Source organism: Schistocerca piceifrons, chromosome 11 (assembly GCF_021461385.2).
Source record: "Schistocerca piceifrons isolate TAMUIC-IGC-003096 chromosome 11, iqSchPice1.1, whole genome shotgun sequence".
Lineage (NCBI taxonomy): Eukaryota > Metazoa > Arthropoda > Insecta > Orthoptera > Acrididae > Schistocerca > Schistocerca piceifrons.
In genome coordinates, this window is record NC_060148.1 from 157,418,865 (window position 1) to 157,439,210 (window position 20,346).

General features: G+C 39.9%; 1 protein-coding gene across 1 annotated transcript in view; it reads left to right on the top strand.

The window, feature by feature from the left end:
• LOC124719849 overlaps positions 1 to 20,346 on the top strand; it is a 259,540-nt gene that overhangs the window by 91,913 nt on the left and 147,281 nt on the right. The window contains exon 4 of the mRNA XM_047245034.1: positions 716 to 808. Coding sequence (XP_047100990.1) covers positions 716 to 808 — 93 coding nt within the window. The remainder of the gene's footprint in view (positions 1 to 715; positions 809 to 20,346) is intronic.

Genomic DNA, 20,346 nt, shown 5'->3' on the forward strand with positions numbered 1-20,346 from the left:
CCTTCAGTACAGAAGAGCCAAACAGGGTGCTTAACAGGAGCAAAGTGAAGAAGGCTCAAAGACTTATATGATATTCTAGTACAACAAATTAAGTGTTTTGGAGCTAAAATATAACAATGGGTGCTTGAACTCGTTGTAAATTGCTTCATCTTCAACCAGCACATTAACATCTGGAAGCAGACATGGGTAATAGCAATCTTAAAACAAGGAAAGCCAGTTAATAATCCTGGAAGCTCCTGACTCCCCCTCACCCCCCCCCCCCCTTTCAGCCCCACTCCCTCTGCTGCCTCACATCTGTAAAATCTATGAGAGAATTCTTCAGGCACAAAAGCACCATGTAACACTTGAAATTGTGATGAAATCCAACCAACCAACTAATGTGAGTATTCCTGCCCTGACTGCCCCAAGCCTCAAGAGCCCCTTGTTAGCAACTTTTAATCAAACTGATGGTACCTAGCTCTGAACTAAACTAGTCTAACTGGTAAGCTCTTTTTGTGATATTCTTGTTTGCTTTTTTTCTGTTTGCTTTAAGCTTTTCATGCGGAAGTGTTGTATTCCCACAACTTATACTGTTTTTAATTTGTAATAACCCGATATGTTTGATTTCAGTGAAAGAAATAGTCAGAATTTTTGCCATTAGTACATTAATCAGGTTTTTTATATAAAAATATCTGAAAAACATTCATTGACATTTCCATTTTGGCTTCTATTCCAGATTTACCACACTTCATTAAAAACAGATTTGCTTGTGGATTCCCTAAAGACTGGGTACTGTTAAGAAGAAAGTGGATCATGTTTTTAAAAGCAGGTATGTTAAGCCTCTTTGTGAATCAAGTACTAACCTGTGCTTGAAAGAAACATGATCTCTTTTTGTAATTATTTGATGAAGAAAAGAGAGGTGCTATCTCCAGTAAAGACAGATAACATGTACAGACTTATCATAGCAAAGAAACATGCTTCATCTGTTTCTACCATATTTTACAAATACAATGTATGGTTAAAAGGCTCTGACAGGGAGGAGAATGGGGGGGGGGGGGGGGGGGGGTGGAGGAGAAGACTTTGTAGTTTCATCTTTTTTCTTTGAAAACTAGTTGTATCTTGTAACTAATACAGTCACTTATTCAAACTGAAATTTTATCCTGCATTAGTCTAGGATTCTTTTTGTTTCTTTTTTGTGCTGTATTATTTGTGTTTATGCCTTGCATTATCATGGATGAGTCTGAAAATGAAGGAAGATGGTGAAATCTGGTAATGGCACATTGCCTATTCCTCTCAAATAACACTAAGGGGACTACTATATTTTGTATTTTGGGGGTGGGTGGATGGGTGAGGGGGATATCAACATAAGCTATATCAAAGGACCTCACAATGTTAATCTATTAATTGTAAAATGTAAATATGTTTAAACAGTTCATTTATATACATAAAATTAATGATAAATGACGTACATCCAACCCAAGATACTTCAAAGCTCATTGAAAGTAGTGTTCCATCACACACCCAACCTCCTCAGCATTATAGTCCATTATTGTACCACTCTCAATCCCAATCACATCCCTGTGGGAGGCTCAGGTGCAAGAGCTGCCCAGTCCCTCACCCAGCACTTCCTATTGTAGTCCTGTCACAGGCTTATCATATCCCTTCAGAGGCTGCCTTGCTGTGACAGCAGCCACCATCATATATGAGCTCTGCTGTGATTGTTGCAGAGCTTTTTATATTGTTGTAGTTGCCAACCAGCTGTCCACCAGGATGAATGGCCACCGCCAAATTGTGGCCGAGAGCAAAGTAGAGCTCTCTGTGGCGCAACACGCAGCTGAACATAACGTGCTTGAGTTTCATGGCTGCTTCACAACCCAAGCTATCTGGATCCTCCCCTCCACCACCAGCTTTTCTGAAGAGCACAGATGGGAGTATCCTTACAACACATTCTCTGCACCTGAAGTTATTCCGACCTAACCCTGTGGCAACATACCGTTCCCACACCCTCCATCTAACAGTTTTCACCTCCTCTATTCTGTCACCTCATCCCTATTCTTGTCTCCCAACCTCTTTGTTTGGCACCCTCTGCCAACACACCCACCCATCTTTCCCATTCCCCACTTCTCTCCCTTTTTGCTCCATGTTTCCACCCAACTCCCTGCCTCACAGCCTCCCAAAGCAACACTTGCCACTAGCCTAGTCCCCTGCATGGCCTGCCAGACAGGCTTATCTCTCCTCCCACATGTACACTGCTATCTCTTTCACTTCCCTTTCCCTGCCCCCTCCAGACTGCTGCTTCTCTCTTCTACGTGACAGTTGCATTCTGGCAGGAGCTGCCACGGATGGCAGTCAAGATGTGGGCATCAGGTGTGCCTAATTGTGTGAATGAATGTGTGTGTGTGTGTGTGTGTGTGTGTGTGTGTGTGTGTGTGTGTGTGTGTGTGTGTTTACTTTTCAGACAAAGACTGTTGTTGAAAGCTAATGTGTAAATGTCATGTAGTTATGCCTGTTTACAACTTATCGCATCATCTTTACAGTAAATAGCATTCTGTCCTTTCGTTATATTGTTGATATTCCAGCGTGGAGTTTTCATTGTTTAAAATTAATGCTTTAAATGTAACAGTATACTTGCACTATACTTTCACCTATACCCTTCATCTTTTTCTGATGAAGATGGTGTCTGAAAGCTTATGTGTAAGTGTCTTTTAATTGTACCTGTCTGCAACACAATGTTTCACCTTTACAATAAGTAGCAATCCATCTTTTTCTACATTGTTGATACTCTGACCTGCAGTTTCCTTGTTTGATATATTAAATTTAGTTATTATTACTTTAATTAATTAATATATTTAAAGAATAATTATTTTAAATGATACATTTCTGATGGTTTGTGATTTCAACTGTCCTTCAGTAGCAATATTCTGTTGTCATATCCTCACTTTACCCTTCCTGTTTGTTTCTCTTCTATGGGTCAGAGCACATGGCTCTGGCAGCTGTTTCAAATCCCGTATAGTTTGTCGTTGCTGTATCTGTTGCCTGACATTTTTGTAATGGTCTCTACAGTTATGAATGCTGTCTTGCGTTGTGTCTGCAGTGATTTTCATAAAAAGTTATTATTTTAATGGAAAATGGAAACCCAACAAGAATCTTCTACCAGTGATGTTATGGGTGGAAACATCAAAACTACAACTTTTCATGACACTTTCTCAATTTATGAAGAAAAAGGTGTGATCACCAACAATCTTTCTGTCTATGTGAGTCCTGTAGAAATAGCTAGGGGTCAAGCAATTGCAGAGCAGGTTACTGAAATTATGAATGATAATTTCATAGTAAATAACGGAGATATGACATTATACACTGAACCTAACAAACAAGATCATTATGAAGAGGTATGTGGTTGGTCTCTCTCTCTCTCTCTCTCTCTCTCTCTCTCTCTCTGGTTTGATTCCCACTGTTAAATTTTTTCCCTCTCCTTGCATTGCTATTGCCCATTGTTGTAATGTTCTCTTCATCAGCTGTTCATAGCAGCCCATTGCACCCTGAAACCCTTCGTATGTTTCATAGCTGTTGAATGCAACTATGTTATTTTTAATAACAGGAATTTCCATTTTGGACGAGCATCAGCAAAATCATTGACTTTCTTCATATTGATCAAGGGCATGACAGTATGAGAGGAATATCCTTTTATATTTTAGGCACCTGTAAGGGACATCCACATGCTACTACTCAAAAAACTTCAGCCAAATCAGTGAACCCTATCCTGCACCTTCTCCTTTGCAAGATTTAGTACAGACACTAGATTCCCTCTGTTGATCAAGAACTGTTCAGTCACTTCTCCTCACCTTGTATGCCAAATATTATTGCTGAAAAGTTCTTTCACAATCAACATTCACATTTCATGTATGAGAACGGTCTACTGCAGTTAGGGTAAGTTAGCAAAGATACAGAACAAACCTTTTAAAAATGATCTGTATCAGAGTTAACACAAGCACTTTTTCAAGACCAGTGATCATTTCTGGAATGTAGTATTTGTTATAGTCTACATTTGACCATAATAGCTTCACTTCATCTTCTCTCCGCTTTTCAAGTTGTCTGTTTTCCACTGCAATGTTCTCTTTGTCTGCAGGATTGTAGTGCCACATCCATTGAAGCATTGCAGACTGGTTTGTAACTAAAAAAATAGACACAAGATAGTACAGGATCACTGTTAATGTGTAGTGCAGGTAGAGTTCAATAACTAATGAAAAAACTTAATACAGTAAGTTTAGAAGTAGACCTACAAAACATGTAATAGAAAATGGTGCAAGTTGACAGCTGAGCCGTAGAACAGTTTAGGTTTCCTATTCAGATCACTTCTTGACTACAGCTGGATGGAGAGCTGAAGACAAACAGAAAGGACTGAGTCCCTGTTTTGTATTTTGCTCCTAAATACATTAAAAATTGTGACATGTTTGAAATTAAAGTTTACAATCAGTGTTTGTTACCAGTTTTGTCGTAAAGCAGTGGCACATGGCCATTAAATTAAAAAACCTTTCAAACGCTCGAGGGTGGTCCATCGAGCAATAAGGAGATACACATTGGGAATTACTATAAGATAAGAAAAAACATACCAATGGCTCAGGGAACAGACTTCAGTGGAAGATTAATTTGATAATGCTAACAAAAATGAAATTGAGTTGGACAGGACTTGTAGCCACACAATTTGATTGCAGATGGACTGAGCGAGCTACTTGCCGGACTCTGCTAGACTAAGAACAGAGATTCTGAACTTGTAGATAATGGATAGGTAACGTTAAAAGACTTGCAACAACACCATGGAAGCATATGGCAGAAATGGTGGTGTGTTAAGTCATAAATATCTTAGGATTTTTCACCAAATTGATATTTGGAATTTTATTTTTGAATTCATTTTCTCTCTTTACTCTTGTTTTGGTTGTGTTCAACTTTTATTGTCAACAAGGCTTCGGTATTTGTTTAAATCTAGTGATTTCATGACAATTGACCAAACATCAATAGTGAAACACATTGGGTCTGTGCCACTTCTCACTACTTTGTCACCTCTCAGCACAGCGTTTGGCACATAAATCACTAAAATGATTTCTAACACTCTCCAGTACTGGAAAATAGTGCAATAATGGAAGGAGTAAAGAAACTACACTGCTGAGGTAAGAATATGGAGCTGCCCAGGACAGTGTAGCTGTGCATGTATACGTGTTGCTTTGGGTTGCTTGAACATACTGTATCAGGTGTTGGCTTTGACTTGCGATGTAATGATGTTATGAAGTGCAATGTCATACAAGCATGAACAGAGAGAGAGAACAGAACATTAGATATATTTATTTAGGAATTCGTTCAGTTTTATTTTTTATAATTTAATTTAGGAATTACAAACATCAAAAAAAGTTTTGCATCACTTCGGTTCCGAGAGTTCTGGAACCTGTACAGAAAATTGGAATAGAGATCAAGATAAACATCATTTCTGCCCTTTTTATTGCTTATGAAAACTACACATTGCATGTTATACCAACATACAGCAATTTGTTGTCCTGGAAGATGAATGCCTTACCAATATGCTGCCAATATGGTTGCGCTATCAGTCAGAGGATGCCATTCTTGTATCGTACAGTCATTACAGCACCTTCCATGACCACCAGCAGCGTTCACCAGCCCCACATAATGCCACCCAAACTCAGCAGGGAACCTCCACCTTGCTGCACTTGCTGGACAGTGTGTCTAAGGTGTTCAGACTGACTGGGCTGCCTCCAAACACGTCTCCGGTGATTGACTGGTTAAAGGCATATGCAACACTCGTCGGTGAAGAGAAGGTGATGCCAATCCTGAGCGGTCCATTCAGCATGTTGTTGGGCCCATCTGTACTGTTCTGCATGGTGTCGTGGTTGCAATGATGGACTTCGCCATAGATGTTGGGAGTGAATGCTGCACATCATGCAGCCTATTGCACAGTGTTTGAGTCGTAACATGACGTCCTGTGGCTGCCTGAAAAGCATTATTCAACATGGTGGCATTGCTGTCAGGGTTCCTCAGAGCCATAATCATTTGGTAGCAGTCACCCACTGCAGTAATAGCCCTTGGGCAGCCTGAGCGAGGAATGTCATCCACAGTTCCTGTCTCTCTCTGTATCTCCTCCATGTCCGAACATCACTTTGGTTCACTCCATGACCCCTGGACATTTCCCTTGTTGAGAGCCCTTCCTGGCACAAAGTAACAATGCAAACATGATCAAACTGTGGTATTGACTGTCTAGGCATGGTTGAACTACAGACAGCACGAGCCATGTACCTCCTTCCTGGTGGAATGTCTGGAACTGATCGGCTGTCGGGCCTCCTCCATCTAATAGGCACTGCTCATGCATGGTTGTTTACATCTTTGGGTGGGTTTAGTAACATCTCTGAACAGTCAAAGGGACTGTGTCTGTGCTACAATATCAACAGTCAACGTCAATGTTCATGAGTTTGAGGAACTGGAATGATGGCTGTATTTTAACTTATTGAATTTTGTCCAAGTGTTAGCCCCAGAACTATTTATGGTGACCATACAGATAATAATTCCATAGTGTCCCACATTTTCTTTTACCTCTTTGCTGGAATTGGTTTTATTATCTTTGTGTTAGATACAAAAGAAACAACTGATCAGTTTGCCACATAAATCTGTAATATTCTGTGTGATGCGAGCATGTAGTGTTGTTCACATGAACAAATGGTTGTTGAAAGAAAATAAATACTTAATGCCCTCAACTTACTACTTAATCAGTCACACACACACACACACACACACACACACACACACACACACACACTCACACTTCATGAAGCCAAGTGATCAAATACGTGGACTGAGATGTGTTACTCCATTTTTAATGATATTGCATTATCCCTTCAAACATTTATGAAATCATTCTTCCCCCCCCCCCCCCGCCCCCCACAACAAACATTCTAATGTCCAGTAAATGATAACACCTGAATCATATTGCACATAGGACCTGGAGATGATAGTGCTGGCCAGGATCGACTAGGAAAACTCTGCTGCAAGATACGACATAATTTATTTAACCATGAGCTGCAATGTCAAAGTGCTGTGATGCTCCCAGATTTACCCTCTTCGGGTGTGTGGTCTACTGGCATTTCCATTGATGTCTGAGGGTTGCAGGGGTAAGATGGCTGTTTGATATCCTTGTCTCATGTTGCTGACACTGTTTACCTCACTTGGCAGTGCATGGCTAAGTTAGCATTATGTGACCCTTAGTGAGCAGTGCCAGTGTTGCATAAACCACTGAATTCTCATAGGCAACCACTGCTACTGGTTTAGAAACTCACCCTAATGTGTAATGATCGCTGCTATACCTCCGTGGTTGTGAACTGCTGCCCTCCAAGGCAGAAGTCTGGTGATGCATTGGAGCTCAGAGCCTAGGGGTGGCTCATCTGTTGTGTCATTCCGAGTCTACAGGTGCAGACATAAAACTGTGAGTTGGTCTGGTGGAGGTGGCTGCCCAGATTGGTATCGGCTGCTGGCTGGCCTGTAATATGATGGATAATTGCACCGAACTGATGTCGTGGAAGGTGCTGCCAGACTGTGCATAATTGTATTACAAAGAGAGAGTATTTATGGCAATTAATAACACTCTCATTGTGCCATTGCCTTGTTCCCAGGCACATACATATCGACATCTCAGTGTCTCAGTGCTGTGGAAATACTATGCAGGCTGGTTTGTTGTTGTGTGGCCTTTCACCACAGCGTACAGACAGGCTCACTTGTGAAATTACATGTCACCCCCTCTCTGCTTGACCACTTGCCTTGCGTACGGCTATAGTGGAGCTGCTTTTAATTCAGTGATGCACAAAATTTACTGAAGGCATTACAGTATTGTTGTGTTATGTACTGATACTTATAATTATACATAATATAAATGGATAGATAAAAAATCTTGTTACTGCAGGCAGCAGGGGAACACATGTAAGAAAGGTATTATGTAGGCAAGCTTGAGGCAGAGGGCTGAAGGAAAAAGACCTGGTGAGGTTTAAGAAAAGAGATAGAGTTCAGAAAAATCAGCCAGAACCCCAGGTCAGGGAAGACTTACCGGCCGGGATGAGAAGGAAAGACTACAATATATTTTCAAAAAATTATTATTTTCATTATTATAGTTTTACATCCCCCCCATGAACAATAGACCTTGCCGTTGGTGGGGAGGCTTGCGTGCTGCGTGCCTCAGCGATACAGATGGCCGTACCGTAAGTGCAACCATAACGGAGGGTTATCTGTTGAGAGGCCAGACAAACGTGTGGTTCCTGAAGAGGGGCAGCAGCCTTTTCAGTAGTTGCAGGGGCAACAGTCTTGATGATTGACTGATCTGGCCTTGTAACAATAACCAAAACGGCCTTGCTGTGCTGGTACTGCGAACGGCTGAAAGCAAGGGGAAACTACAGCCATAATTTTTCCCGAGAGAATGCAGCTTTACTGTATGGTTAAATGATGATGGCGTCCTCTTGGGTAAAATATTCCAGAGGTAAAATAGTCCCCCATTCGGATCACCGGGCGGGGACTACTCAAGAGGATGTCGTTATCAGGAGAAAGAAAACTGGCATTGTACAGATCGAAGCGTGGAATGTCAGATCCCTTAATCGAGCAGGTAGGTTAGAAATTTTAAAAAGGGAAATGGATAGGTTAAGGTTAGATATAGTAGGAATTAGTGAAGTTCGCAGGCAGGAGGAACAAGACTTTTGGTCAGGTGAATACAGGGTTATAAATACAAAATCGAATAGAGGTAATGCAGGAGTAGGTTTAATAATGAATAAAAAAATAGGCGTGCGGGTAAGCTGCTACAGACAGCATAGTGAATGCATTATTGTGGCCAAGATAAACAAAAACCCCTTCCTACTACAGTAGTACAAGTTTATATGCCAACTAGCTCTGCAGATGATGTAGAAATTTATGAAATGTATGATGAGATAAAAGAAATTATACAGGTAGTGAAGGGAGACGAAAATTTAATAGTCATGGGTGACTGGAATTCGAGAGTAGGAAAAGGGAGAGAAGGAAACATAGTAGGTGAATATGGATTGGGGGGAAGAAATGAAAGAGGAAGCCGTCTGATAGAATTTTGCACAGAGCATAACATAATCATAGCTAACACTTGGTTCAAGAATCATAAAAGGAGATTGTATACATGGAAGAATCCCGGAGATACTGAAAGGTATCAGATAGATTATATAATGGTAAGACAGAGATTTAGGAACCAGGTTTTAAATTGTAAGACATTTCCAGGCATAGATGTGGACTCTGACCACAATCTGTTGCTTATGAACTGTAGATTAAAACTGAAGAAACTGCTAAAATGTGGGAATTTAAGGAGATGGGACCTCGATAAACTGAAAGAACCAGAGGTTGTACAGAGTTTCAGGGAGAGCATAAGAGAACAATTGACAGGAATGGGGGGAAGAAATACAGTAGAAGAAGAATGGGTAGCTGTGAGGGATGAAATAGTGAAGGCAGCAGAGGATCAAATAGGTAAAAAGATGAGGGCTAGCAGAAACCCTTGGGTAACAAAAGAAATATTGAATTTAATTGATGAAAGGAGAAAATATAAAAATGCAGTAAATAAAGCAGGCAAAAAGGAATACAAACGTCTCAAAAATGAGATCGACAGGAAGTGCAAAATGGCGAAGCAGGGATGGCCAGAGGATAAATGTAAGGATGTAGGGGCTTATCTCACTAGGGGTAAGATAGATACTGCCTACAGGAAAATTAAAGAGACCTTTGGAGAAAAGAGAACCACTTGTCTGAATATCAAGAGCTCAGATGGAAACCCAGTTCTAACCAAAGAAGGAGAAGCAGAAAGATGGAAGGAGTATATAGAGGGTCTATACAAGGGCGATGTACTTGAGGGCAATATTATAGAAATGGAAGAGAATGTAGATGATGATGAAATGGGAGATACCACACTGCGTGAAGAGTTTGTCAGAGCACTGAAAGACCTGAGACAAAACAAGGCCCCGGGAGTAGACAACATTCCATTAGATCTACTGACGGTCTTGGGAGAGCCAGTGCTGACAAAACTCTATCATCTAGTGAGGAAGATGTATGAGACAGGCGAAGTACCCTCAGACTTCAAGAAGAATATAATAATTCCAATCCTAAAGAAAGCAGGTGTTGACAGATGTGAAAATTACCGAACTATCAGTTTAATAAGTCACAGCTGCAAAATACTAACACGAATTCTTTACAGACGAATGGAAAAACTGGTAGAAGCCAACATCGGGGAAGATCAGTATGGATTCTGTAGAAATATTGGAACACGTGAGGCAATACTGACCTTATGACGTATCTTAGAAGAAAGATTAAGGAAAGGAAAACCCACGTTTCTAGCATTTTTAGACTTAGAGAAAGCTTTTGACAATGTTGACTGGAATACTCTCTTTCAAATTCTAAAGGTGGCAGAGGTGAAATACAGGAAGCAAAAGGCTATATACAATTTGTACAGAAACCAGATGGCAGTTATAAGAGTCGAGGGGCATGAAAGGGAAGCAGTGGTTGGGAAGGGAGTGAGACAGGGTTGTAGCCTCTCCCCAATGTTATTCAATCTGTATATTGAGCAAGCAGTAAAGGAAACAAAAGAAAAGTCTGGAGTAGGTATTAAAATCCATGGAGAAGTAATAAAAACTTTGAGGTTCGCCGATGACAGAGACAGCAAAGGACTTGGAAGAGCAGTTGAATGTAATGGACAATGTCTTGAAAGGAGGATACAAGATGAATATCAACAAAAGCAAAACAAGGATAATGGAATGTAGACGAATTAAGTCAGGTGATGCTGAGGGAATCAGATTAGGAAATGAGACACTTAAAGTAGTAAAGGAGTTTTGCTATTTGGGGAGCAAAATAACTGATGATGGTCGAAGTAGAGAAAACATAAAATGTAGACTGGCAATGGCAAGGAAAGCATTTCTGAAGAAGAGAAATTTGTTAACATCAAGTATAGATTTAAGTGTCAGGAAGTCGTTTCTGAAAGTATTCGTATGGAGTGTAGCCATGTATGGAAGTGAAACATGGACGATAAATAGTTTGGACAGGAAGAGAATAGAAGCTTTCGAAATGTGGTGCTACAGAAGAATGCTGAAGATTAGATGGTTAGATCACATAACTAATGAGGTGGTATTGAATAGAATTGGGGAGAAGAGGAGTTTGTAGCACAACTTGACAAGAAGAAGGGACCGGTTGGTAGGACATGTTCTGAGGCACCAAGGGATCACAAATTTAGCATTGGAGGGTAGCGTGGACGGTAAAAATCGTAGAGGGAGACCAAGAGATGAATACACTAAGCAGATTCAGAAGGATGTAGGTTGCAGTAGGTACTGGGAGATGAAGAAACTTGGCACAGGATAGTGTAGCTTGGAGAGCTGGATCAAACCAGTCTCAGGACTGAAGACCACAACAACAACATAGTTTTACATGATATTTTGTTGTATGTATGAGTCTTTACTTGTTCCTCTGTTTGTTTCTTTGTTTGTTGTTGCTGCATGTGATGCAACTGACTCTGAAAACAATATTTCAAAAGTTCTACATGTTTGTCAGTAAAAGCTTGATTTTACTTGCAAAATAATGAAAAATAGTGGTTATGAAATGTTTTCTGGATTGCGTAAATTTTCACTTTCCCTATAGCAATACCCTGAATGCCCTATTTCTGTTGCAATAGTTATTTCTTGACATACGTTAAAGTTGTAATTTTATTCAGTGAGTTTGCTGTTCTCTCATGTGATGCATGGTTTTATCTTGTTTGATAACATTATTCACCATTTCACAGTATTTTGTGCACTGGAATTGCTGAATGAGGTGGTGCAAATCACCGTCCAGCCACCCAGATTTTTCTGTTCTGTGTTTTCTGGAGATTGGCTGGTTTTCCCCCAATCAACTCTGTCCTGTATCTCAAATACCCTCATTAATTGAACATTAAACAATTGGTTGATTGAGTGAAATTCTGCATCTTGCCCTTGACGGTTCTTTGTATAAAACTGTGTTACAACTCACATTTCCTTTTATATTATATACTGATTATATTAATGAAACAGGTTGTCTGTTAATACTACGATTTTACTTATAAATATTTTTAAGTCTATGAATATTGTAAGGGCAGCTATAGGAAAATGAATATTTCTAGAAAAGCTTTCCACCTTTCAGTCATGTGACTCGAGTTACAAACTACTCAGCAAGTGTTCTTTCAAGATATTTAACAAGTGTCCAGACTGCAATTGGACCTGTATCTCTAGATATTTTGTTTGTTACCTAAGGATGTGGTTTTACCTTGACTCTTCATTGTCTTAGTATTTTTGCATATTGGTATGACAAAACATTTCTCATTTTTCTCACAGTGTGCCCAACAGATATAAAAAAATCTTTGAAGATGTTTTCGTGTGATAGCATTACCATATATATGATGGAAAGTATTCTGTTTGAATCAGATTGAAAGATTAACATAATCAAAGCATGGCTAAAAGTGTTGTCTCATTCATTGCTCCCTAGTCACTTCAGAGTCCTTTACTCAGTTGTCCAAAGATCAATTATGAGAAAGGATGGTAATTCTTTCAACTCTTCTTCCTTAATGTTTCAGGATGATTGTTAAACAGGCATACCAAATTGTGGATGAATATTGCTGATCATATTATGTAGAATTATGGAACACCATAGGGACTGACGACCTAAGCAATTTGGTCGCATAAGATAAAAATGGAACACCATTTAAATGCTTCCCCATATGCAGAGATCAGACAAAGATTAATTAAAGTCTGTTTAGAGCACAGCATGTATGATGGAAAATCAGAAAAAAATATTACAGCCTGTAAATTTTGGTGTTACAAGGGAGTTTATTGAAAATCAGGAGACTAATTGAATAAGGAACTAAGTCCAGCAGTGAGTCAGCAAGAAATATGACTAGTGAAGAACTTTATAACTAGAAAAGAGAAAATGGTTGGGTGCATATTACTTTATGCCTTGTTTATGAAACGTGTTGTTTAAGGGATTGTGTAAATAAAGAGTTGTAGGATGGAAGATTAGGGTGAACAGAAACTGCACAATAACCAAAATGCACTGAGGTGACAAAAGACTTAGGAGACCTTCTAATGTTGTGCCAGACCTCCTTTTGCCTGGTGTAATGCAGTAGCTCAATGTGGCACAGACTTGAGAAGTCATTGGAAGTCCTCTGCAGAAATATTGAAGTATTCTGCTGCTATAGCCATCCATAATTGTGAACATTTTGCCGGTGCAGGATTTTGTGCATGAACTGACCTCTCCATTATGTCCCATAAATGTTCAATGGGATTCGTGTTGGGTGCCCTGTGTGGCCAGATTGTTTACTCGAATTGTACAGAATGATTGTGGCCCATTGACATTGTGAATTGTCATCCATAAAAATTCCATTGTTGTTTGAGAACATGAAGTCCATTAATGGCTGCAAATGTTCTCCAAATAGCCAAACATAACCGTTTCCAGTCAATGATCAATTCAGTTGGGCCAGAGGGCCCAGCCCATTCCATGTAAACACAGCCCACACCATTATGGAGCCACTACCAGCTTGCACAGTGCCTCGTTGCTGACTCAGGTCCACAACTTCATGGGGTCTGCACCACACTCGAATCCTGCCACCAGTTTGTACCAACTGGAATTGGGCCTCGTCTGATTATGCCACAGTTTTCCAGTCATTTAGGGTCCAACCAGTGTCTTCACAAGCCACATTTTGTGACATTAGCAAAGGCACTCATGTAGGTCATCTGCTGTGAGAGTCCATTAATGCCAAATTTTGCTATACCGTCCTAATGCGTATGTTTATCGTACATCCCACATTCATTTCTGTGGTAATTTCTCACAGTGTCTCTTGTCTGTTGGCACTGACAGGTCTGTTCAAACATCACTCCTCTCAATTGTTAAGTGAAGGCAGTTGGCCAGTGCATTGTGCTCATTGAGAGGTAATGCCTGAAATTCTGTATTCTCAGCACAGTCTCGACACTGTGGATTTCAGAAAATTGAATTATGTAATTATTTCCAAAATGGAGTATCCCGTGTGTCTAGCTCCAACTACCACTCCACATCTAAAGTCTGTTAATTCATCTCCTGTAGCCCTGATCTCATTGGACACCTTTTGACATAAATCATCTGAGTTCAAGTGGCAGCTTCACCAGTGCACTGTCCGTTTATACCTTTTGTACACAACACTACTGCCATCTGTATTTGTGCATATTGCTATCCCATTACTTTTGTCACTTCAGTGTAAAGCCCCTTTGTTCAAAAGCACATACTTGTGAAATCAAAATCTGCCACTCGGTAACACTCGATACTGTGTTACTTATAAAACGCTCAGATCATCGTTGACATGCTTTGACATGCAGTACTTTTGGTAGTTGAGAAGCTGCCGCTGAAGCATATACCACTCTATGACAGCACCCCTTAATGTGGTCAGTCAGTGTAATTTAAGGAAACCACAGAAAAGATAAAATGCTACCAGTCTAAAACATACCAGTCTGTTTATGGGTCATTAAAGGAAGCCTTACTAGCCATCCAAAAATCCTATGCCCTTGTCATGTCTGTCTTTGTTGATGATATCATTATGATCTGATCTGATCTGATCTGATCAAGACACTATATCCTCATTCTTCCACAGCATCCAGACTTTCTCTCCTCTTCTGTTCACACGGTCCTCTTTAACTTGGCGTGCCACTGTACTGGACAACAATCTCCATCTCTCCGATGGCTCTATGAGAACCTCTGTCATTGAGACTACAAACCATCAACAGTACTTTATTCTGTTAGCAGCCATCCCCTACCATAGAACATGACCACATGATATCATACCTGGAGTGACAGGCAATGCGCCCCTATGGTATGCTGGCAGAACCTTCACAGTCACTCCATTGCAAACCTAGTCTACAAGTATATCTCCTGTTGCATATCCACATATGGCCCTAATCCTTGAACCACTCCACTGAACCAGTTGCTGTGAAATGGTCCCATTGTTACTCTAGACTAAAACAACTTAACCACATTTTTAGCTCAGCATCTGCCTTCGTTTAATAGTGCTCTGAAATGATGAATATCACCGCTGATTCTGCTTAATGTTTCACTGCAGCTAACAGCAGTGATACCCCTTTAATTTACATATCTTTTAATTGTGACTGTCTGCAACTTAACATGTCATTTTTACGATACATAGCAATCTATCTTTTCCTATATGTTCAGTAGACAGAGAGGCAGTAGTATCATATCTCAGTGAGGAACTGGAACCTTTCAGCATAGTACAGGGACATGTAGAGGAATTATGACTCAAGTTTAAAAGAATAGTTGACTGTACATTGGAAAGTTATATACCCAGTATAACAGTTCATGATGTAAGAGATCCTCTGTGGTATACAGTCACTGTAAAGAATCTTTTAAAAGAAACAGACTACTGGATAATATGTGTAAAAGAAGCCATAGGGCTGCAGATAGAAATGCTAAATGAAATATGGAATATACTCATAGGTAAGGGCTTTTAGTATCACAAAAGTTAGCATCCAGTCACTTGCAGACTAGATGAGAACTGAAACTGAGAGTAGTAATGCAAAAGCAAAAATTCTTAACTCTGTTTTCAAATGTTCATTTACAAAAGCAAATGCAGGAGTATTGCACCAATTAAATCTTTATACCACAGAAGAGATGAGTGAAATGGTATTAGTTTCAGTGACATTGAGAAACAGCTGAAATCATTAAATTTGAACAAAGCTCCAGGGCTCGGTTGAGTACCTTTCAAATTCTGCCCAATTTTCATCTGAGGTAGTCCCTCTGTTACTACAACCTATAGTAGTTCTCTCAGACAAAAAACCATACCCAGTAGCTGGAAGAAAGCATAGGTTACACTTGTCTATAAGAAAGTTAGCAGAAGTGATCCACAAAATTACTGTCCAGTATCATGAACATTGATTTGTAGCAGAAACTTACAACATATTCTGAACCCACGTATAAGAGCTGTTGAACAGAACAACCTCCTCCATGCTAATTAGAATGAATTTAGAAAACATATTCATGTGAAAATCATCACATGCTTTTCTCATGCAACGTTCTAAAAGCCATCAAAGGTACAGTATTTCTTGATTTCCAAAAAGCATTTGATTCAATATCACGCGTACATTTCTCGACAAAAGTACTATCGAGTGGTGTACCGGGCAAAATTTGTGACTGGATTGAAGATTTCTTAGTAAGAAGGATGCAGCATGTTATCTTGGATAGAGAACTATTGACATATATAGAACTGAAGTAACTTTGGATGTACCCCAGGGAAGTGTGTTGGGTCCCTTGCTGTCCGTGTTGCATATTTATGACCTTGCAGACAATATTAATAGAAACTTAACTTTTTTCAATGATGCAGTTATCTACAATGAAATACAGTTTGAAGGAAACTGCAAAAATATTCACTGAGGCCATGATAAGATTTCAGAGTGGTGCAATGATTGACAACTTTCTTCAAATGTTCGGAAATGTAAAATTGTGCACTTCACAAAATAAAAAATAAAAAAGTAATATAGTATAAGATGAAAATAATATCAGTGAATCATAGTTGAAATTGGTAAACTCACACAAATACCCAAGTGTAACACTTCGTAGGACATGAAAGGGAAAATGACATAAGGTCGGTCGTAGGTAAAGCAGGTAGCAAACTTCAGTTTTTTGATAGAATAGTAGGAAAATGCAATTAGTTTACAAAGGAGGTAGATTAAAAATCAATCGTGTGACCCATCTTAGAATATTGCTTGTGTGGGACCCTTACCAATTAGGACTAGTAGGGGATATTGAATGCATACAGAGAAGGGCAGTATGAATGGTCACATGCTTGTTTTATGAATGGTCACAGGTTTGTTTGATCCACAGAAGAAAGTTATTCATTTTGAAATAAGTGAACTGGCAGCCTTAGAGTCCTGAGAAAGTCTTCTAACAAAGTTTCTAGAATTGCTATCAATTTTGACTCTTTCAAATATGCTACAAACTCCTACAGATTGCTCCCATAGGTATTGTGATGACAAGATTAAATTTATTGCAGCACACACAGAGGCTTGTGAACAATCATTCTTCCTGTGCTCCATATGGGAATGGAATAGGAAAAAGCTTATATAGTTCAGTGCTCTTCACAGTGGTCCGCAGAGTGTAGCTGTAGAATATCCCACCCCAACAGTCATATGCTACCCTATCAGAGACAGGGTCATCTGTGAAAGCAGTCATATTGTATACCAAAGGGCACTGATGACCTCGATGTTGAGCGCCCATAAACCCCAACACACACACACACTTGTATACCAACTCAGCTGTGACTTTGGTACAGATTTTTATGTAAACTTGACACTTGAATAATAACCAATCTAAAATTATAACAAACAGCCAAATTGACTATCCAGTAGCAGAACATGTTGCTGAGCGCAACAGGCTTGACTTCTTGGTTATTGCACAACCTGTGGTGTCTGCTCATGGGTGGGTCTTCTGTTTCTGCATACCTATCTCTTTCCATTGTTGCCTTTTCCTCCCACTGCCTTTCACCCTCACTGCTCCTCTTACCCTCTCCATCCAACAGAACTCCTCACACCATTGGGCTGCTGCCCTAGGGCTATGTAATCAATTGGGTCAACGTAGCTGTGCGTGTTTCAGTCAGTGGGTCTGTGTTTTTCATCAGCTTAGAAGGAGAACATTGAAAGCTAAGAAGAACATTGTCCAAAAACACAACAACATTTCCAGTCTCGTTGTATGTGCATGTTGTCTATTCAGTACCTTACCTATATGGTTAGTGGTTATCTTTATGTAGATTCTGAGAAAGCTTGCTTTCTTTTTCTGCCAGATTTTATGTTGTGTTAGTTCATTTTAAACTCATTTAACTGACTTAGTTACCAGTTAAGAGCTTTAGTTTCACAGATTTGCTTGTTTATCATTTAATTCTTGTACATAAATATTTATATCACATTGTAAATGATATGATAATTCCAATAATTAATTATTTTATTTCTTTTTGATTGTTTTACATTCATGCCTTAAGTTGACTACTTCATTATAATCACTTCAGTTTTAATCTTTTTTTTGTTTTCTGTCTGATAATCAGGAGAACCACAAGATTTTCAGTGGAAGGGAAATGACAATGCAGCTATTTTAGACAGCTGTTCCTCCTCCCAAAAGCCCCTGGACAATCATCACAAGAAAGTAGTTGTGAGGAATTCAGAAACAAAACTCAAAAGAGGAATTCTGCATTTTCACCCTTACCTGCCAACAATAAGTTCACAGATACAGTTCATGGACTTGGTTCTAATAATGCTATAAATGAAAAATGTGATACTAAAAGTACTGGAAATCAGCCACGTTTAGAAGAAGAAAGAACTAATTTTAATTGTGTAATCCCCAAAAGAAATAAACCAGAATGTAGCAACACAGCTACAACTACAAAGAATCATTTTCTGGCAGCTGAAAGAAGTTTCGATGTCATTAGTGATAGTGAAGACTCAAGTGATGAAGATAATGGCATTGTTGACTTGGACACAAATTGACAAAAGGCAAAAATCAATGATAATCAGTATGGAAATAAGAAGCAATCAGTTGTCATGAGAAGAACTAATATGCCTCAGACATTGGTGGGAAGTTTAAGCGGTGGTGGTGGTGGAGGAGGAGGTGGAGGAGCATTGATATTGATATTACATCTGAAAAATTTGATTTTTTAGCATATAATCTTCTTAAAATATTAACCTGGTTTTCAAAATGATTCTGCACACACATTTCAGGTTAGTCTTCTCATCTCTGGGATATCTTGAGTTTAATGTACGTCATTTAGTAGTTCACTAAAAACCTTTGTTTTCTTCAGCATATATTTCACAGTGCCATGTAAAAGTAACTATGCAGCTATTCTCACTGTTTGGCACACTCTCCCAGAAGATTGTCCATTTGATGATCCCTCAGATCTTGTTTTGACTTCTTTGCCATGATCATGACTCAGGCAAAATAAGTCCATTGTCTAGTAAGCAGTTTCTTGATAATTTCAGCAGGATGGAGAAAAATTGTGTCACAAAATTTTAACCCTAGATAGCTGATGCCAATAGGAACCAAAATTACTAATGTTGTGTAGATCGACAATGCATCCTTTTTAAACTATGGAAACTTGGCACCACATTCTCCAATTGGCTGTGGGATTGCCCTGTTGCTGTTCATCGGTTGACGGGCAGTGCTATGGTTGTCGGTTCACACATACAAACATCCCTCGCCCCGCCACTGCCACCATGTGATACACACATGTCGAATTGGTCTTTTTGTTTGTCTCCACCTCACATCAGAGGCATTCACACATAAGCTTCGCTTCAGAGCACACAAACATCACCTGTGATTTAGTCATGCAGTAAGAATGGCAGCACAGTATTGATTTGAGGAAGAACGAGATATGAGTTTTGTCTATGGACTAGCCAGTGGTAATGCGCATGAAGCTCGACAGTTGTGTGAGGAACGGTATGCAGCAAGACGCCACCCACATCCCTGGACATTTACAGCAATTAACCAGCAACTTAGTGAAACATACTCATTAGTGGGATATCGTGATGATGCTGGAAGACCTCGAACATGATAGGATGCTGCATTTGAAGAGACTGTTCTCAAGCACTTCAAGGAAGCACCTACGACAAGTCTGCGAGTGGTTGGACACAACTTGGTGGTCACTCATCAGTTAGTCTGGGAGGTTCTGAGTAACTATGGCCAGCATCCATTTAGTTTCCACCCTGTCAAAGACCTAAATCCTGTGGCGGACTATGATCACAGCCTAGGGTTTTTCCGGTGGTTTCTGTGAAGTGTTGCACGAGGTCCTGACTTCCCCGCCATTGTGTTGTTTACCGACGAGTGCACCTTCTGTCAAGATGGCCTTTACAACACTCAAAACGTTCATTACTGGGCAAGGGGAAATCCTCATGTCACATGCGCCCAGGGAAACCAGGAACGATTTTCATTTAACATTTAGTCATTGTGGGCAACCATCTGATTTGGCTGGTCCATCTACCTCCTCAACTTACTGGGGCCAATTGCCTTGATTTTTAGTAAGAAACTCTACCCAGCCTGCTGGAAGACGTTCCCCTGGACATCTGACTACGCATGTGGTTGCAGCATGATGGGGCATCTGCACATAACAGTCGTGCTGTGCGCATATATTTAAATGAACTCTTCAATGGCCAGTTTAATGGCAGAGGTGCTTGTAGGACATGGCCCTGACGACCAGATCTCACGCCATCAGCCTTTTTCCTATGGGGATCCTTCAAGGTTCTAGTTCACCCACCTGGACGTGAACCACCTACAAATGAAGATGAATTAATGTATCACATTCAGCTTGCC